The 22420-nt window shown below is 37.4% G+C and overlaps 1 protein-coding gene and 1 long non-coding RNA gene across 2 annotated transcripts; both read right to left on the bottom strand.

Moving 5' to 3' along the window:
- Positions 1-3836: 3836 nt before the first annotated feature.
- Positions 3837-4966, bottom strand: LOC110675340. Its single transcript, XR_002499387.1, has 3 exons — positions 4544-4966; positions 4128-4460; positions 3837-4063 (listed from the first exon to the last, which is right to left on the bottom strand). It is a non-coding gene; the product is annotated as an uncharacterized LOC110675340 (long non-coding RNA).
- A 12876-nt stretch (positions 4967-17842) lies between these two features.
- Positions 17843-19463, bottom strand: LOC5575767 (serine protease inhibitor 42Dd). The gene is made up of 2 exons (XM_001662138.3): positions 19016-19463; positions 17843-18944 (listed from the first exon to the last, which is right to left on the bottom strand). The coding sequence occupies exons 1-2, from the start codon at positions 19130-19132 to the stop codon at positions 17859-17861; spliced, it is 1203 nt and encodes a 400-aa protein (XP_001662188.1). The 5' UTR covers positions 19133-19463; the 3' UTR covers positions 17843-17858.
- Positions 19464-22420: the final 2957 nt, after the last annotated feature.

A 22420-nucleotide genomic window follows, 5' to 3' on the forward strand; every position in this document is an offset into this window, starting at 1 on the left:
CCACCAATCCGTTTTCTTGGGACCAGTATGGCGTCGAGTGGTTCAAATGAATGCCATGCCTCCGACTGTATTCTTCAAGCTCCGTTCCCACAAATTGTTTAGCGTTATCTAACGTTATCGTCATAGGGTAACCATGACGAGTAAAGATTCCGGTAAGTCTCGCAACAGTGTCCTTGGCTGTGATCTTATGCATCACCTCTACTTCTTTGTAGCGACTGTAATAGTCGATCACTACCAATAAGTATACGCCAGGGGGCATTGGTCCAAGGAAGTCCAGGGCTACGTCAACCCATGGTTTACATGGCAATGGTCGTCGTGAAAGCGGTTCTGGTTTGTTTGGCAGAGAAACCAGACGACAGCCTTCGCAATTTACGACTCGATTTGTAACCTCACGGTCCATTCCAGGCCACCAAACTCGATCCCTGAGACGCCGCTTCATGACGGATTCGCCGGGGTGCCCTTCGTGTGCTAGATCCAACATCCTTGAGCGTAATTTTGATGGTACAACTAGTTTGTCACCACGGACTAGTAAATCTCCTACCAATCCTAACTCGCCTTTAAACGGTGCGTACGGTTTAACTTCCGGTTCATCCCAATGTCCCAATTGCAGACACTTCTTCACTGCTGCTATGGTTAAATCCGTCTCCATAGATTTTTCCAGCTCCTGCACATCGAAAGCTGCTGATTCCATGACCGCGAGTACCATAAACTTATTTTCGGCATCGAACTCTTCGAAGACATTATCAACAACTAGCCGAGACAATGGATCAGCAATGTTACCCGAGCCTTTATGGTATTTTACTGTGAACGAGAAGGATTGCAAGCGAAGTACCCAGCGCTCTATTCGAGAGCAAGGTCGAGACGATGGTTTGAATATCGCCTCTAGTGGCTTGTGATCTGTTTCTAACTCGAAGGTATGACCCAACAGATAACATGAAAAACGCTCAACTGCCCAAACCAATGCGAGAGCTTCTTTCTCGGTTTGGCAATATCTTCGTTCAGTGGGAGTGAGACTCTTACTTGCATACGCAATCGAACGAGGATTGTCATCGGTTGAATCTTCGAACTGTAACAGTACAGCCCCGAGAGCTACCGGCGAAGCATCAGCAACTACACGCGTTCGCAGAGAGTTATCGAAGAATCGTAGCAGCTTAACATTGGTGATCATTTCCGTCAACTTTGCGAAAGCTTGCTGTTGCTGCATTCCCCAAACGAATTTCACTCCAGTGTGCGTGAGATCCCGGAGAGGCGCAGTAGTGGTCGCGAGATCCGGAAGAAACCGTCCTATATACGTCACAAGGCCGAGGTAGCTACGCAATTCTTCTTGACTTGCAGGAGGTCGGAACTTAGCCAGTGCTTCGATCTTGTCAGATGAAGGCTGAATGCCCTCAGATGAAATAGTATGGCCCAAGAAATCCAGCGAAGTAACCTTAAACAAGCATTTGTCCTTATTCAATAGCACTCCATATTCCCGGAGCGTTCACAGGACCATTTTCAGTGCTTCCTCGTGCTCTTCTTCGGTCTCCGAAAAGATTAGGATATCGTCGATGAAGTTGACAGCAAAATTACTGCAACGACTGAGAATCTGTTCGAGAATTCGCTGAAAAATTTCTGGTGCGATGACAATTCCGTACATGAGACGTTTATATCGAAATAAACCCATGTGCGTTATAAACGTGGTTATATAGCGACTGTGTTCCTCTAGCTCCACCTGGTGGAAGGCTTCCTTTATATCCAACCTGCTAAAAAACTTTGCTGAGGTGAATCTAGGAAGAAAATCCTCGATCGTAGGCATAAGATGTCTCTCGCGTACTATTGCAGTGTTCGCTCTTCGCATATCCACGCATAAACGTAAGTCTCCGTTATCCTTCACTACGGTAACTAATGGAGACACCCATTTACAGCCACCTTCAACAGGTTCAATTATGTCATTCGCTAGGAATGAATTCAACTTATCCTCAATTCTGGCTGTAAGCGCAATGGGTGGCCGACGAGGATGTTGGCAGACTGGTGATACCGAGTGGTCAATGGGAATACTAACCTTGATCCCTTTGATCTTGGGAAAGGGATGCTTTGCGCTAGATTGCAGCATCGATACTCCGTGGGTACTGGGTAAACCAACGAATAATACACCCAAATCGGTGGCAGTTGTGCGCCCTAACAGGCACTGTTGTCCACCTTTCACTACGTAGAATGTGGTCTCTTTCTTGTAGGAACGACCCGCATCTTCAATTTCTACCTGTGTCTGAAATTTACCTAGCACTGTCAACGGCTTTGCTTGATCGCCATACGGCAGAAAGACTTCATTACATTCCTTTTGTTGATTCCAAACTTCAGCAGAATTGGCCATAAGATATTCCCAGGACTTCTCATCAATTATGTTTTTCTTGCATCCGGAATCGACCAACATCTGCAGCAAAACACCTCCAATTTTCAACCACAGCAGCTCTTCTCCGTCACTTATACGAAATATGAAGTTCTTGTTCGAACTTGCGCTTCCTTCATAGCTCTCACGTGAATGGACGTCAATTTCACGAACACGCTCTGGTCGAAAACGTTTTCCACCTCGTCCTGGTCCGTCATATTTACGTTTCGACTGGATCACAGTGCGGCATTGAGTGGCAAAGTGTCCTACTCGTCTACATTTATTACATTCTTTGCCTTTTGCTGGACACGAAGCATCGTTCCCAAAGACGGTCCGAGCTGGTGGGGATGCTCATCGAGCGAGCCTGCTGCTTCACGGACTCGTATATTATAACGATTTTGGTCACATCGTCAAGGGAAAGGGTTTCACGCTGGAGCAATTGTTCCTTCAGTTCGCTTGGTGCAAACAGAATCACCTTATCGATCACGCTGATTGATCTGCTTTCTTCTGTTGATTTTCCAAAATCACATTTGCTTGCCTGATCTTGGCAGCGGAGCATAAACTTCTCAAGCGATTCTTCCGCGTTCGGTTTCAATAACCAGAACCGATTCCTTTCGAATGTATCGTGTTGTTTCGGGGAAAAATACGAATCCAATTTCTCGATGGCAACAGCGTAGGGGTCGATAGTTTTCTGTGCATCCTCAGTCACGTCAGCACCAGGTATCGACGCAAACACCTCTTGCAAATCCGGACCACCTTTCGCCAGCAGGATATTCTTTATTCGTGTTTTGTCCGTTTCGTTGGTGGCGGACACTATGTAGCCGAAATTTCTTTTGTATTTCACCCATTCGTCACGAACGGCGTTCCTCGGCAGAGACTTAAACTTGAACTGTGGTACCGTAATCCGGGGTATCATTGATCAGCGGGGTAAAATTGATCGGAATGAACTATCTCGTAAAAAGTTCGTATCATCATTTGTTGATGAAATATTTCCAAAGCATGAATTGCGCTTCTCCTTCTTATATTCATGAACTATTGAAAATTAAGATGTTTTCGAAAATTGTATTTACTTCATGCGTAAATTTAACAACTTTTTGAAACAACGATTTCAATGGTTAAGGATGACACTACCGAAGATTCATGTCTCACATAAGTTGTGCAAGCGATATGAGCAAGGAAAATGTGATTCTTACTAAAAATTACATCGCCAAAAACGATTCCGTTGTCAAAACATTGATAAGAATGTTCAATTATGCAACATTTACGAATTACTGTTAAGAATGTAGAATTTCCTTAGGAAATTGCCTACCGCGGTTCGAGGTATTTTTATTTTTGAAATAACTCAAAAAGTAAATGACTTGTAAGAGTTTTGTTTCCATATTCGGCTTCAGGGGCCATGATTTAAGTAAGTAACGACATTTTCAATATAACCGAATGTTGTTTACATGGGTTGATCAATGTTACCCCATATCAGCTAAATCAAAAAATCACTTTAAACATTTTTTTAAACATACTTAAATCTTTTGAAAACAAAAATTCAGCATACAGACACGAGCGGTGGGTACCAGTACTTGTTTTAAAATTAAAAGACTTGCGACATTTGGATTTTCAAATGAAACATTTAAGAAATATCTCAAAAACTGATCAATGTTACCCCGGATTACGGTATATCCCACTTTTCCATTGTACCGGCCAGAGCTATTGAACAGGATTGAAGATCCGTGGTTATCTAAACGTATCTTGATCATTTTCATAGACTTACCAGTCAGTAACGATTTTACAAAGCTGTTGTCGTTGTCTCGGTACAAGTCAACGTTGTTTATCGTGCTCCCGGGCCTCTACGTAAGCAGTAGATTATTTTCGCTTCGGAGCCGCCACTGAGAATGGCTTATAGATTTCCGACTTCTACGAGTCTCTACCGTCCGGTAAATGGTATCGCTTCCGAGCTGCCACTGAAGGCTTTTCGTTGTCGCTGTTTGTCAACAGCTACTTTCATTTGATAGTATCGATTCACGCTGTTCTTAGACAGCCGCTACCCTTTGGTAGCATTAATCCGCTGCGAATTAAACAGCTACTACCAGCGTAGTTTAGTTGTCTAGAATGAATGAAAACATCACATAACCTCAATTTTATCTGGAACCACAATATTCACTCGCATTTTCGCAAATTGCTTCTTACCTTTACTTCCTCCAACAAAACGTTTACCTCCGTCGCCAAATGTGGTATTCTCGAGTGGTATTTCTAATATTTAGAATATAACTATAGGCAAATTACTATTCAACAAATCACCGTACTTTTATTGTGTATCTTCTCGACTCGTACTGTTTACTGTTTTCTCTCCAGGCCCGTACTCTCGACTAATAATACATTTCACCAGTGCCGTACTTGGGCACCACAAGTGCTGTTAAAATCGAACAACGACCACTTGAGAGTACCAGAAATCGCATTCATCGTTATTTTGGAATTTCTAAAAATTATTTTGTAATGATTTATAACGCAACGCAACGCAATAGTTGCCTAATGAAAAAGCGTTGCGTAATAGCCAGTAAGTAGCTGATTTCAAATGCGTAAGAAATATTACAACACAATGATTTATAACGCAACGCAACGCAATAGTTGCCTAATGAAAAAGCGTTGCGTAATAGCCAGTAGGTAGCTGATTTCAATTGCGTAAGAAATATTACAACACTGCTAAATTAAGTGCAGGAAAGTAGGCCGTTTCACGACCGTTTGAGGATAGCAAAAGTCATATCGGAATGCATTCGCCACCATTCTGCAAATTTTCGTAAATTGTTATGTAATGATTCATTACGCAACTCAGAACAGTTGCTTAATGAAGAATAGTCATAGTTGCTTATCTAAAAGTCATTACGGTCATTTGCGTAATGACTATTACGACACTGCATAACTTAATGCAGGAAAAAAGACTGCTACATGATAAACTGTCATACCACACGGCTAAGGAAGGCCCCATTCGTCAGGGTTATGAAATTTGTGAATGAGCTCAAATGTCTCGAACAAATTGGTGCCGGGATTTCCACACTAGGACAAAACCCACTTTAGAAATTCCTGATCCGATTTTTTGAAAAATGTTTGGGGGATCTCTTGCAAGATTTTAGGCAACTTATGTGAACAACACTAATGATGACCTTAGCAGATCTTTTGTAGACACATTCCACGCACATCTACGCCAGGCTATCAAAAATTTAAACTCTGAAATATTTCCAAAGCTATGCAGAATATGAAAGACAATATGTTGAATTGTATAAAAAACATAAATTTGATTGAAAATACTGTAAAAAATACACTTGAAAAGTTATATAAAGTATATATAATTTATTGGTGAGAAATTGAGACATTAAACAACTTTTTTATAAAAGCCATGTATCATAGTTTATCAAGTGTAATATGATTGTCTTATCCGTTAACTAGAAGGGTATTAGATGACATTGTTACGTGCGGGTTTAATTTTTTCAAACAAATTATTGGTTCTTTGAAAACGTATTTTTTCAAATAGTCACATTATTATGGTGTCGCGTTACGAAAATAGCCATATTTTTGACATTGTAAAATAAATACTTCTTACAGAACTCTTATATTTTGGATTCTCTTCCTACTCGTCAAGATACGTGTTTCCATAAAAAAAGATTTAAAATCGGACCATTCTTCGAAAAGTTACACTAGGTGCAAAGTTTTGGTGTCGCGTTACGTTAATTTTCACCGTAAATTTTCAGGATGAAACTACAAATTTCAAAATGCTCGTTCTCAGCAATGCTACAACCGATTTTCGGAATTTTTTTTTTAGTAGATGGAAATAGTTATACTAGCTTTCAGTGTTGGTGCCACCCCACTAAAACCCTCCCCGTTTGTGTGAAATGTTGGTATGTCTGTTTTCTCTTGTTTTTTTCTCAAATGTGATCAAGTAGCTCTGGTTTTTAATGGCTACCCGAGCAGAAGAAAATAACTACTGAATACCAAATTGAGGTATTCCATACTAGATAATTTCCAATACTTACAACCTGAATGAGGTATGAATGAGCCCTGCATAAGAGGTAAAATACCTCAAATAATACCTCAAGCATATTCTACGAACACCAAACTGATAACTAGATCAGGTATTGTAATACCTCAATAATACTTGATGGATTTTCATATAAAAATGAAATTTTTCAATTGTAGTTCAATACCTCCAGCAGACCTCAATAGCTTTTTAATACCTCAATGAAGTATTTTTAATTGTTTTAAAGATTTTTTTCAATACCATTATAATACCAAATTGAGGTATTGACAACTGAACAATACCTAATTTTGGTATGATACCAAAAAATGGTATGCATAAGTTATTGGGGAGTTATTTGTTCCTACTCGGGTAGTGACCCAAATCTTATCAGACAGGTGCCGTTTAGTGCAGGTGTGTAGTCTCTTACATGTTGTGGAATACTTGGCTTCGATGGTAAGCAACGTGATTCTCCAGCGGATAATCCGGAATATCCGTAAAAATGGTCAATTCATGAAAATAATCCAAGACAGTTTTTTTTTTGCAAAGTCACCAGAACTTCTTATTATAAAACGCAAAAGAGCTGAGAGCTTTCTTTGCCAAAGTTGTAATTTTCACATTCGTATATCGTGTGGCAGGTACGATTATACTCTATGCACAGGGAAGTCAAGTAAATTTACTTTACGAAAAGATCCTGGACCGACCGGAAATCGAACCCAGACATGACTTTGCTTTATAGCCGCGGACTCTAACCACTCGGCTAAGAAATGCTCCCAATAAAACGCGCAGTGGTCTAGAATGATTTTTACGACCAGTTTTGTGGATTTTACAAAGGAAGTTGTAGTGGCCCATGGCAGCCCTGATTGGATGATTTTATAAATTGATAATTTTAATGAATATTAACCAACCATTCTTAAAACCAGACCTAAAACCAGAGCTTTGTGCAAAAAAGAAAAAAAGAAACATAGGGAAAGTGTACCAGTTATGGCCATAGTAGTTCCCTATTTGGCCATATGTAAAATTTTAATAACTATCACATTTTAAATCTTTTTGAATGTTTTTACATCAAGATATATGTTAAATCTAACTACTACAACACACAAACATTTTCAAAATTTGAAGACATTAAAGTAATTTCAGGTTTCAGAAGAATTGCGCCAACGCTTAAATCTTGTACAACTGTTTCCTTTCAATGAAAGCTCAAACAATCGGTTGAATAATTGAGGAACTGTTATGAGTTAAAATGAATTCACAGTTTCGCCTAATAATCTGATTTAATAACTCTGCTGTGCGGTAGTACTCCATGATATTCAGATCACTATTTGAGACCACAAACATCCTTAACAATTTTGCTAAAACATGATCCTCAAAATACTACATGGCTACGTTGAAATTTTATTGGCCCAATATCTGGTTCAATTACACCCCTGTGCCACAAATTCTGTATCCTTAAGACCGCCATTAGTAAATCATAAACACTTGCACACGGTATGTCTGAACCAGCAGAATATAAAAATCGAATGTACATCGGATATTCTCATCATCTTCAAAAGAGATCAAAGGAACGGTTAAAAAATTGAACCTAAGAAAAGTGCAATTACCTAACTGTACACCAGCTCTACATATTTTTCGTCCCATCATTGGGAAGCTTTTATGGTCGTCTACAAATTTCTGAAACAATATTCTCAAAATAATTTATTGAATCTTTTTTATAATTTTACCCATTTATCAGATCCATTAACTCCACTGTGTTATTGAATTTCGGATAGTTCCGACAATCATACATGTCTGCTTGTCGACTTTGCCGAAAGCATACTTTTAAAAGTACATCGTTGAAAGGTTTACATAATTTTATTTTACAATCAAGTTCAATCATTCTAACATGTATCAAAGCTCAAGATTATTCGCTCCGCCATCCGAAAGCACTGTACCGGAAACATTCTTAAAAAATCACAGAAATATCTTAAAATTATTGCAAAGAATTTAGTCAAATTTATATGGTGACCACAAGTGCCATCTACCCTTTTACAAAGCACGACATTCTCAAAAGGTTTCACCGAAACATTAAATTAATTTTAACAAGTGTCGGATCAAATTACCCCACTGTGAGGCAGAATGTCGAATGTATTAAACAAATAACAATACTAGATATACATTTTTTCTGAAACCCGAAAGCAACATTACCGAATTTATCAATAAAAATAAAAAATGCTTTTTGCGTAACGCGACACCATTTGCAGAACCCTGTTGGAAGATAAACGTAACGCGGCGCTCATAAAATGAAATCAATGTTTTCTGCAATTATTCAATATTTCCATCCAGTTTGAAGTCACACTCTGATTCTTATCAATACATAGAAGGATTGCCTAGAACAAACCCGGATTGTAAAAATTATAGCAGAGCAGATATAGGCGATTATAAAGTGACGTTTAAAAAAGTGCATTTCAGCGATGGTGTCGCGTTACGAAATGCAACTGCTTCTAATTACCATATATGCAGTGTTATGTTTCAAAATGAATGTCACAACATCAAGTACATTTAATATGCATGATATAAAACCTGTTTTATCACATGGTCACAAGGCATATTTCCGAGAACATGCCTAATTTGATAATGAAAGTCGGTTCCTCGTGGTGTCGCGTTACGCTGGAATGTGTCTGTAATACATCTCAAGTAACATTTTTAGCTTTTTCATTGAGTACAAGCGTTGTTACCATCGCCATTCAACAGAAACACAATGTTGTTAACACATTACATGAGAATTTACGTACGATGTCTTCATATAATTGCTGCACTTCGTTTTAATTGCATTTATATTCTCCAAAAGAGCAGGTCTTTTAACAATGACTGATCTGCATATTGGTAGTGTATCTGACAAGTGATCTAATAATCGGAGGTTCGATCCTTGTCCAATATTTTTTATTTGTTTTTACTGTATTTGTTTGTAAAAATTAAGTCATATAAACTGTAACAATCAAATTGTATGGAGTTGTATTGACCATGATGAATTGACCAAAACGATGTACAGTCAGTGACATAAGTTAGTAACCAAATGCTTTTTTTTTCATACAAAATGCCCAAGTTTGTGGTGTTGTATCTCAGCTTCTGGCAGTCCGAATCGGCTGAAATTTGGATGATGAACTACAAATAACTTGAAATCTGGCCTGTGAGGGAATTATTACATTGCAGTAATTTTACATAGAATTCCAAAGGGTTGTTCAAAGACAAAAGTAAGTAACCGAGAGACTTTTTAATTTAATTCGAAAACGGTAAGTCGTGGAAAGTTGGTATGTTCTGCAAATTTGTGTGACTTCTGAAATTTAACAACTTTGTGGAACAGACCAACAACCCCCAACTTACCGTTTAAGAATTAATTTACAAAGTCTCTCGGTTACTTACTTTTGTCTTTGAACTACCCCCTTAAACTCAATGTAAAATGGCTGCAATGTAATGATTCCCTTACAGGCAAACTTTCAAGTTATTTGTAGTTCGTCATCCAAATTTCAGCCAATTCGGTCTACTAGGAGCTGAGATACAGAGTCTCAGAGTGTTTTTTGCGCCGTTTTTTAGTTACGGTGTAAGAAACCCCATTTTATTACAAAAACCGACGTAAAAAAAATCTGAGACATTTTTTTATTCACACAAAACAATGCTCTACATTAGGATTTGTATGGTCTTATTGGTCATTATTAAATAAATTATAAAGAATATAGCTGCGCTTCACTACAGTGCATATATTTAAAAAAAAAAAATGGAACAAATTTGCCACAATTTCCAAAAAATATATTTTCTTCAAATTTATTTACAACTTTTCATTTTTAATCTGATACATTTCGTATGAGGCTTAGACAATATAAAAAAATCAAAATTAAAATACTCTTCCTTAAGTGCATTTGTTTAAAAGGGAATCAAGTCACACTGAACTCTTTTTAAATGCTTATTAAAAAATGTCCCTATCACGAAGTTTTGAAAACATTTTAAGTTTATCTTGCTATGAATGGCATTGCAAAACATGATTACAAGCATACACGTACAGATATGTCACAAATTTCGATTTATATGAAGAGTTACATAGGACCTTCCTTAGCCTAGTGATTAGCAAAACCGTTTGTGGTTCTGGTTTCGATTCCCGATCGGTCCAGGATCCTTTCGTAATGGAAATTTCCTTGACTTCCCTGGGCATAGAGCATCACCATACCTGCCACACGATATACGAATGCGAAAATGGCATCTTTGGCAAAGAAAGCTCTCAGTTAACAACTGTGGAAGTTCTCATTAATCACTAAGCGCAGAAGCAGGCTCTGTCCCAATGGGGACGCAATGCCAAGAAAAAGAAACAGATGAAGAGTTACAGCTGAATTAAGGAAAAGGGATCCAGTCTCCCCTATTCTGTTGGCGTTGTCGTCGTTCGGGTCCGGCGGGTGAGCCAAAGGTAGGTTTCGACCTGTCTGGAACTTTCTGATGGTAGGTTCTTGTCGCGCTGTCTCGCGCTCTCTTATTGGGATGGTGATTGTGAACAACCAGAATCATTAACCCGCGCGTTCGATGCGGTAATAAAGTACGTAAGTCAGAACTGGGTGGATGGTGGCCGTGGGACTTTTGAGTTGTGGTCAAAATTATAATTTGAAAAATGATTCATCATTACAATAGCAACCTCAAATCGAATCGTGTTTTCGCAAAGAATAGTTTGATATAATTCAGATTGATATTTTTCATCATCATCAGACTCTTATGATAAACTATCCAACACAAATTTTTACGGAATGAGAGTTGAACCAACCAAACATATTTCAGCTGAATAATCTGTTATTTAGCAACTAATGTTTGTTGAGTAATGTTGAGTATGACTTTACTGCCTATATGTAGTAAATAACTTATTTTAGAAACATGTTTACTTTAACTTCCATTTTTATATAATAACTAAATGAATCAACTTAGTTGTAATATTGTAACCAAGTACAATACTCTAATCCACTTTTCGATTCTCTTCCCTTAGAATATGTACTAAAAGATATGTGACGTTCTACAAGGATCCATAAAGTACTACAAAGGTCAGCACAGGCTTTCCAAGAATTGCAAAAATGATCAAAGTTCCGCAATGATTTGTATCGTTCTATATATGTCAGCAGTATCCACGAAGGTGCGTGAAAATCAGCAACATTCATCGAATGTCTGCAAAGGTCCAAGATGGTCCACGTGAAAGTCTGAAACGATCCATGGAAAAGGCAATGATCCACGAAGGTTCGTGAGAGTCTGAGAATGACATTTGAAGGAACATCTGTGAAAATCAACATGATGACCTATTTGAAAGCACTCTGTAGTCTGTATAGTTAAACATCAGTACCAGACATTTCGTTACGCTTTTAGATTAAGGTTCTATATTTTCAGAGAGTTCATGGATGACACAAACTGTACTGGAATCAGCACTGAGAATGTTCACTGTATCAATAATCTTTCAGTATGTTACGTATTACGGACGTAGATCAAATGACCTAAATTACATGGTGTTGATGGGTAATGTACATTGGCGTAGGAACAGCAGGAACCCCCAGAGTCATCCAGGCCCCCTCCAGAATTTTGGATGATAAAATATATTAAAATAAAAAAAAATATATTTACATAATTCTAGAGTGAAGAAGAATCTTCTGATACAATTGACAAATATTCAGTAGTTACGTTTTTATATTCTGTTAAACAATAATGGGAAAACCTCGCTTGTCATACACAGCATCAGTGTGACGGTTCTGTCTTCGGAGAAACGTGCGACCATCGAAGAATTAATCGTCCAGCTGTCGCTCGACAACTTCGTTGAAAAAAAAATACTGTGATACTGAAGACCGTCAGTATGCAGGAAATGCAGTTCCTTTAATTCGTATTTTTTGAATAGTACAAAAAATACTATTTCAAATGTTTTAGCATAGAGCAGCATTCGACCTGCAATATGATTTCTTATGTTCTTGAAGGTGCCCTGAATAATTACAACTTGGATGGTCCATACATAATTACAACTCGTATAAAATTAATACAACTCAACAAAATTGATAGATATTAAAGGTAAACTAAACTATACTAAAGGAACTTCTTAGACATACGATAGCTGAAATTATTGATAAAAACAAGACCTTATTCATAACACATATCTTCAAGGAATTTTAACCTAGTTAAGGCTTGTACCAAAAGCTTGAAAACAAAATCGGCCATAGTTTTTTAATCCAACAATATGTTCTTTATTTGTTTTCGCTTTGATTTTTTTAAATAATTTCTTGAATTTAATTCAATTGCTTAAGTTCTATACTACGTTTTACCTAGAAAAAAATGTACAGTCTCAAGAATTTTGGTTTAATCAAATTCGTTAAGGTATATCAAAGAGTGGCTTTAGACCTTTTGCTACAAATCTCTTAGAAATTAGTCAAATAATATTGTGAATTTTTTCATGTTCAAGTTGATCCCGAAATGTGATACCGTATTCAACTAAAATATTTATTCTTAACCTTTCAAAAGTTCAAACTTTGCCTTAGCCAATTTTCAAAAAAAAAATTATTGATTCTGTCAAACTTCTTCATAGTTTTCCCAAAAATGTTATTAAAAACTTTATCGCAAAGTTCATCAAAAGTTCTTCAGAAATATTTTAAAAATATATTGTAAATTGCGTCACAAATTCTCCTTTTTTCTGTAAATTCTTCTTCAAATCCTCGGATTATATAGGAATTATCTGCAAAAAGTATTTTTGGAATGCCTTTCTGCTTCGAAACTTAAGAGAAAATTTATTGAAAACTCCCAGGAATACTTTTGCTCCCAAAATAAGCATAGCGGTAAAGTAAATCTGTGGAGAAACATGTAGAATAATAACTAGGCAGGGAATAATTAAAAAAGTATAAAGATATTCCTTGAAACATTACTTTAGGAATACCTTTATAATTTTGCAAATAATCCATATTCTGGAATTGAATTCTTGTGTAATTCCAAGGCGGAATTCTTAACGCTTTTTGGTAGAATTATGGGGAATCCAGAAGTCAAAGAAGGAATTCTTCTTGATTTCAAGAATAATTTCTAAAGAAGAAACTGATGGAGCTCCTAGAGAAATTTATTTTTTAATTCATTAGAGAGGTTTCAATTATCCTGCAGTTATTCATCTCCAGAAGAAGAAATATAGATAATCATATATCTATGGTTGTTTTGTTATCCATCTGTTGTTTCTATCTGCTTTAACATTTTGTTGTTTCTTCTTCTTTGGCATGACGCAGTATTGAATAAAATCAGGATTTTTATATGTATGGTTCCTGATTTCTTAAAGTCCATCAGGAATTCCTCAACGAATTTCCAAAGTAATGCACAAATTTCCTCTAAATTTAAAAATATTCCGTCAAAAAAGTTTGTTTGGAATTTCTGCAAGTAGAAAAAAATAATTTTCAGATTTATCAGTCAGCCATACTACCATAAAGTTTCGGAGTTCATGCAAAACATTTTCTAACATATTAGAAACAAACACTCTCAGTAAAAATTCCATCCGTTTCAACGTCATTGCCTATTACAAAAGACGATAAAAATGAACCAGATTTTTTGTAGTTAATCTTACACAAGAAACCAAAAAAGCTTTTTCTGTGAGGTACATCGTCAGGAATTTCACCAAAAAGTATCAACACCTGACAATACCTGACAAGAATTCAGAATTTTTTCCAAATTCAATTTGAACACTCACAAGACGCGACGCGAGACTGGACACAACACTTATTGTTCTTACAAACATAAAAAGGATTTAAACATTTACCTTTTTCGTCGACCGGTTTCGGGAGAGGAGTTGGACATCGTCCTGTAGATGGGCAACATCGAGCCCGAAACCGGTCGACGAAAAAGGTAAATGTTTAAATCCTTTTTATGTTTGTAAGAACAATAAGTGTTATGTCCTGTCTCGCGTCGCGTCTTGTGAGTGTACTATAGTTCTTACGTTAGCACAAAATCTTAAAATGAGTTCAATTTGAACTTCAATTAAAAACAATAGAAGTCAATGAAAAGATTCGTAGAGCAATTTGTAAGGATTTTGAGGCATTTCTGGAGAAGTTTTTAAGCCAAATATGGAAAGTGGATGGATTTCAGATATTCTTCATAGAAGAATCCTTGAATAAACATTCGGAGTAAAATATGGAGTAATTTTAGAAAAATGAAAATATATTTTCATATATTTATGTATATATACCTTATGGAATTTCAGGAGAATATTTTTTGAGATGTTCAAGAATTAATTTTAAAATTGTAAATCTATTGATTTTTTTTTTTTAAGTTTTCAGAAGAATCGATAATGCTGTTTAAAATAGAAAATGTTTGGAAAATTCTTGGGTGGATCTCTGGTGAATTTTTCGAAATAATCGACGACATCCCAGGGGAAGCAATACTATAAATCTCTAAAGAAATCTCTGAACAAATTTCCCGGGAATTTTTGGAGTACTTTTAAGGAAGAGTTTATGAAAGAATAGCTGAACGTATTCCGCTAAAAAAATTGGAAAGATTGAATTAAAAAAATAGGTAGGCGTGATTGAACAAATTTTAAAATATTAGAGAGGAGTCTGCTGCGAGAGAGAATTTTGAAGGAATTCGGGGATCAATTTCAAATTGATTTTCAGACAAATCTTAAATTTTCTGAAAAAATGAAGCAGATAGATTTGTGGAAAACTTCTCTGACAAATCATTAAGGACATTTTCCCAATTGAATCTTATGAAAATTTTTTAGAATATTATAATCTTGAGTTAATCATCCAACTTTTTTTTGCAGGAAGTCCTGGATAATATTTGCTGCAAATTTTTCGAGCAAACCTTCAAAAATTTCTGAGGGATTTAATGAGAGATTTTCTGAAAGATTTGGTGAATGAATCTGAAGAGAAACTTTAGGAAGAATCACGAAGGCAAAGTTTGAAAAACCTTTAAGTGCACTCTCTGATGAGTTTGTGGAAAGAGTCCAGTATTGGTGATCCTGAAGACAGTTTTGGTAGTATTTATTGTACTATTTTCTGAAGAAATCCTCAACACATCCAGAAAATTCTCAACAAATTATTTGTGAACAACTGAATTATATTTTCAACCAAAAAATTATATGTAATGTGTTATAAGAACGTAGTTTACCTTCATGGAGAAATGTTCTAAATTTGGAATTCTTTAAGAGCAAATTAATACAGATCCTTCGAAAAAAAAAATATGGTATGATTAGAAATTCTAAAGAAACTCCAAGAAAAAAATCTGTTAAATAATAATTTCTAATCCCGGAAATGATTTTCCGTGGGAGTTTCAGCAGGAACTTAGTGAAAACTGGTAGGGGTAAGTCCAGAATGCTCGGACACTTTTCGTTGAAAATTCATAGTTCTAAAAGTACATTACTTTTGGCGTGAATTTTGTTACTAATTGAAAGATCTACAATTGAACAAGAGGAATAAAATATGTGTGGCTCATTAAACCGTCACAATATGTTTTTGAAAGCTGTCACCCTTTTTTGTAAAAAATTGCTCAAATTTTTAGGTGTCCTCTATGTCCGGATACTAGATTCAGTTAACTCGTACAAGTGAACCAGTTGATGAAAATTCAAACCAATACCATAGACTGAAGATAGAACATTTGGTTTTTCTGCTTCATATAAATTGATTATTGTTTTATGCCCTTTTATCTACAAAATCAGTGTTTTCCAGGGGTCCAAAATTAAGCCTAAAACTTCAATATAAGTGTCCGGCTTTTAAAACACATGTCTCTGATTTCATAATCTGTGAAGACAGAAACCAAATAACTTCCCAATAGGTATTGTATTATGGTGTTAAGCTTTTTAAATTACTCTTGATTTATGAAAAAAACGGCTAGTGTCCGGGTTTAGAAGCTGCCCGATCATACAGAACTCTCCCCTAAGCGCGTTGTGGGAGAATGTACTGGAAAGGCTCGGAAATAATTCTTGAAGAGATCCCCGATATCTGAAAAGTTCCTGCAAGAATTACAAAGAGATATTCCTCGTGAGTTCTTTGGAAGAATTATTGATGGATTTTTTACTGGATTAGACATAGATTGAATATTTTCCGTAATGAAAATTGAAATTTACAAGTAACGATATACCTACATGATGTGAGACAAAATCACAAATATATTAAATTTATGCAAACTACGAAATTTGTGATTATTGCGAGCGACATTACTTCGGTAAGTCAACAAATTTGCTAGGCCCCCCCTAGGCCCCCTCCAGGAAAAAATCCTAGCTATGCCAATGGTAATGTAAATTAGTCGTTAAACTGAACTATTTATCCCGACCAGTGAATCAATTATCAACCAACACGCAGCAAGAAAGACATTGTCTTCTCCCATTCTTGTTGCAACAATTCCATTTTGCAACAACAGTTTATCATCACTTGAACAGAATATGACAATGATCGCTCACCGCATGCCCAAAGATTTTCTTGGCTTTGCATTGCAATTTTCGAAAACTTTCTCCATGTAGGTAAACATTGCCGCATTATCGAACAGCATTCGTAAAACAAATTCGACTTTATGTTTAAAATAACTGATAACTCACGAGTTGAAAAGATTGCAACAATGTTGCTTCTTGTGATTGTCATGACAATTTTTCTTTTTATTGTATCATAATCCGCAACAATTGAGACAAACGGTTGTGAACGCGCTTGCTCTGTTGTTTGTTTTTAGTCTGTTTTGATGACAATTTGATTCACTGATCCCGACCAATGCAAGCTAGGATATCCAAAACTATCAAATTATTAATTATTGCGATGGTATGACTTAAGATCAATATTTCCAGATGTTTAGCAAAAATTTGAACTTACTATTCAGTAAACGTTATACAGTAAATTTCTTTGCGTCTTTCTAAACATGTACTGCATAGATTCATATTCAACAGATACTACATTTTGCTAATTTGACTCATATTTCAGGAAGTCACAGTATGTCCATTTTATCATCCCACTGTCCGAATGCGACCCACCCTTCGAATAACGAATGTGGAAACCTGCCAGCCACACCACTGTCCTGAACTGAAGAGTGCACATAAAAATAAAGCATTTTCAGTGCGCTCGCAGCCTCTCGGTCCGAGATCGTTTCTCCTCCTTATATGGGAAGGAAGCAAACTCGAATGACTACAGCCCCAAACGAGCATCCACGGAGCGCAAGAAGTTGCTGTCGAGATCGAGTTCGAGAGGCCCCAATTGTGAGAGCCGCCATCGAAGCTCTGCTGTTCTGTGCAGGTGTCCTATAGACTCGATGGCGCCGGACTGCATTCCAACGAGAAGTTGAGCGCTTTTGTTGTTATGCTTTTCGCGTCTCTTCGCCTTTGTGGTCGATCTTCATGATCTTGGACTTTTTATTGGGGTAAGACCACAAGACGTCGTTCCGAGGTTCGAAAGCAAAGCGACAGAACAATCTCAGAGGATGGACTATGTACATGTTCGGCTGAGACGCAGGGGCCATGTTCAGGAATTTCGGATCGAAATTAGCTTCTTCTTTGGTCCCTTTGCATCCTACTCAAACTTCCATTAGATCGTCTGGTTTGTAGAGATGCCCCATGAACAGAATTTGTTTATTAGTCTTCTTCACTATCACAAACAAGTAAGATCTTGCCACAATGAACTGATATGGGGCAATTAGTTTGGCACTTCGTTTATTGAAACTTCTCACTACTGTGGCTCCTCCGGCATCTGCAGTTCTTTCATAGAACCGCATTCCTGCCTTGTGCATAACACTGTCCAACGATGAATCTACATCTTCGAAGATCCTCAGATCCCGCTGCTTGAATAACACTTCCAGTCCCATGGACTGCCGCAAGAATTCAGTGGCGTTGAATTCCGATTCAATGTGGAAGATCGGCACTGTAATTTCTGCTCGTTTCATTTGGAAATGTGCCTGTATTGCGTCGAAATGTCCAGGTTCTAGAGCTTTCATGATCGTCTCCAACGAAGCCTCTCGATCTGGTAACATTACCCACATTACAGCGTCACTCGATTTCACAAACGGCAATTCCAGAACCTCTATTTCCAGCTCAGGAATACGCGAGAACCGAAAATCCCCTCGCTTAAACATCGTCATAGTCGTATACAGCTTCTCGATCATTCCGCTCCTGAAATCCCGAGGCATCGTATCCTTGGTGTCGAACATACTTGCAAATTGTGGTTTGAAAGAAGCCGAGCACACCTGTACCACTTGCAAGTGTTTCGGAACATCATCCAAGTTAATCATACTACTGATCACTCGATTCGTGTTGAAGTTCACGAAGTGGTTCACTCTTCGCACAACTCCTTCTCGCTGTGAAAAATCGAAATACACCAGTGTCGTGTCCAGATCTTCCTTCATAACGTCTCTCATGTGCACGTCCACTTCACGGAGTCCATTCAGTATGATCCTGTTTCTCATGCGGAATCCATCACCACCGCCTCCAAGCATGTAGTGTAGCTCCTTCTGATTCGTCAGAAACTCGGAGAAGTTCGACGGTAGACCGAAAACCTCGCGTAACCGCGCCTGTGTCGTATCGGTTGCAATCGAGTACAACATCGCAACGCTGTTGCGCAACACAAACGGTGCGACAACAATGTTGTGCTCAGGACTGAAGGCGGCCTTGAAATTGCAAAACAAACCAATACATATGTGATTCACAACACATTTGTAGAATGTCACACACAGCCTACCTTGTAGACGCTAAGGCTGAAGTTTGTGTCACCGTACGGGAATCTCAGTTGGCCTCCGCCGTAGCACGTGCTCGCAAACGCAACCAAAATCGTAGTAATCCATCCCAGGAAGTTCATTGCTTACTCAACCGTGTTGCTTGGATCAGCTTATAAGCGCACTTGCACCGCTCAGGAACGATCACTCCGTACTAAGCCATCTAGCAGGCATGGGCAGCGAGCACTCTCCATAGCTGTCAAATGATAACGACGCCCGGTGTTTTACTGATAATGTGGAGCATCACAGTAATCCACGCTGCTGTAGCCATGGGGATGGACGATGAGAACGTTCGAAAATAATGCAAAAGCATTGATGATGATGCTGCGCCGGTATAAACAACGTCCCGACTATCATTGGATTACGACGTGCGAACTGTGGAGGACGATCGTAAAATAAATCGGCGCTAATCTATCCGCTTGGTCAACGCGCGAGAGCCAAAGAGCGCTGCCATAGTGAACGCGTCATGCGTTCGCACCGCAAAGTTGTTGATATTCATCGGCAGCGATCATTAGATTAACCATAACTGCGCTATGAAAGGCACAGATAGCGCCAGCGCTGGTGTGTTTGACAGAACACCAATGCTATCACAGTGTTAAATTCCATACACGATGGCTTTGTTTTGCGGTGAGTAGCGAAAAATATGAAGAAAATATCTTCAATAATCCATGGGAAATCCTTTGATCGCAACGAATTCGCGCACGCACACGCGTTGATATGTCATCGGCGAAATGGGGTTGGCCGCAGTAAAGCGCGTCAATTGAAATGGATCACCTCTCTGGGGTGTTGGGTGGGATTTAAAAATAGTGACAATGAACTGGAACGAGCGAGACTAGACGGTCCAGCTGGAACTCGGGGGAATTATGGGTGTACTTTCGAGTGACACGGATGGTATAAAAATAGCGTTTTGCATATTTTGTACTAGACAATCAAATAATGAGTATGTAGGTAGGAGTTGTTCTCCACGTTACTAAAAATAACCTGTAGTTACATATATTCCTGACGCAAGCAGAAACTGCTATCAAATGGGATTCACTGACTACAAACTAGAAATTGTTTTAGGATACACCATTCATAAACGACTAGCAACTTGGCTATACGGATGTCTAGGGTACATCCTAATCAAATGAAGCATCATAAAACAGATTTTGGCCACCACAAACAAAACTGCTTGTTATCTAAAATATAACATTCTAAAAATACCTCGAAAATGTTATTCATATATCTCTACATGAATACCGTAAGGTGAGATGAGACAAAATAACACCTCAAATCTATAGACGGATTTCACGCCAACTCGACAAAGGGATTGGCAGCACCCCTTCAGAATTCAATGAAACTTTCTGGGTGTGAAGACTATGTGAAACTTAGATACTTTACATACTTTGTTTTTTTCAAAATCGATCTAGACTAACATTTGGAAAGGGTCAAAGTTTTTTTTACTTTTTTTATAAACCCGTATAACTCGAAAACGGTAAGACCAGCCTCCTGACACCGCCCATACAACCCCATTGAAAAATAACGAGCAAACATCTCTGGTTCCTAATGGGAAATGGTTCCCACTGACAGCTCAATGTTTGTAAACAAATAACCGTTTGAGGAATAATAATCGATGATGGCGAAATCTTTTTCTCCGAAAAATTTCTTTTCCCACATAACAACAGTTATTCGAACAAACAAACGGTTGCAAACTATTGGATTGCAGTACAGCAAGTCAATTTGGGTTGAAGTGATTAGCTAGAAACACATTTTAGTATTGGAGGAAAAGTTCCCTAATATGATTAGGCCATTGTACGTTGTTGCTCTTGAGTTTGATGCTGACCACGAAAACATGGCTGCCTAGCACCGGGTTGGGTAAGACCTACAAAAAAGTGTTGTATGGGGGACTGTCGTGAAATTTCCTGACGTTTTAGAAAAAAATATTGAAAAAAAAAACACATTTTCTACACTGAAAAAAACAATATTCAAAACTTTAAAGTCGATTTAAAAAAAAAACGGCCATTTCAGATTTTGATCATCCTTAAGCAAAAAGTTTCGTAATTAAATTTACTAAAGTCGTCCATACATTGCAAATTGGGCATATTTTAGGGAAAAAAGTTTTTCTAACATCGAATTTTTAAAGTCCCAAAGTTTTTTTTACTCTTTTTTATAAACCCGTATAACTCGAAAACGGTAAGACCTACAAAAAAGTGTTGTATGGGGGGCTGTCGTGAAATTTCCTGACGTTTTAGAAAAAAATGTTGAAAAAATAAAAACACATTTTCTACACTGAAAAAAAAATATGATTCAAAACTTAAGAGTCGATTTAAAAAAATGGCCATTTCAGATTTTGATCATCCTTAAGCAAAAAGTTTCGTAATTAAATTTACTAAAAGTCGTCCATACATTGCAAATTGGACATATCTAAGGGAAAAAAGTTTTTCTAACAACGAATTTTTCAAGTCCAAAACTGAATTTTTTTTCAAAGATTTTGTTCTAAACCGTCAAATATGATCGTGTTTTCAAGTGATAAATGAGTTTGAATCAGAAATAAATTGTATTTTTTATTGAGAATAGTTAAAAACGGAATTATGCAGTGATTATGTTTTTTAAATGAAGGCAATCTATGGATTTCGCCTCTGCCTATGAGAAAATCAACTCCGTCTTACAATCCGACGGATTTTTATGGTTCGAAAGATTGCAAACATTGAAAAGGAACAACCTGATCCATACCCCATTAAATTTTCTTCTAGAAAATGCTACTAAACTTACCTGCGTTACAAGCCAGATGAATAAAAAATAATGTTTGTATTGTTATCTACCTAAAATGTTCGTTAACGACCTGAGTTACTCAACAATCACCGCGTGAGTGTATAGAAAGATAGGTATTTAACTTATAATTGTCGTTCTACCTATGCATATAACTATTTATGCTTGATGTCAATAAAACTCTTTTCATTTTATCTAAGTCATTTGTGAAAAGAAGTTAAAGATGGATCAACAAGATTTATCGCGCATTAAAATTTCGAGATGTTGCGCCGGTATAAACAATCCTAAGTGCAGGCGTAGCCAGTTGCGAAACTTGTCACCAACAATGATCGAACACATACGTGCTATGGGATATAGTCATCAGCTTGATGAAACTATGCATATTTGTGAGTCATATCGCTTAGAGTTCAGGCTCCACAGAAGTCCGCCTAAGAAAAAAACGACGTTCGGGTGGAGGCGAAGTGAATCAAAATCCACAACCACCAACAAGCGGTCAGGCCTCCAATGAAATGCTAGGTAAGATAAATTTACTTTGCAGCACATTAAACGACAATGATTGTTTACATAGAACCCATATCAATATATTAATTCGACATTATTGTATATTTCAGAAGCAGTCCCGT

This window comes from Aedes aegypti, chromosome 2, assembly GCF_002204515.2.
Source record: "Aedes aegypti strain LVP_AGWG chromosome 2, AaegL5.0 Primary Assembly, whole genome shotgun sequence".
NCBI lineage: Eukaryota > Metazoa > Arthropoda > Insecta > Diptera > Culicidae > Aedes > Aedes aegypti.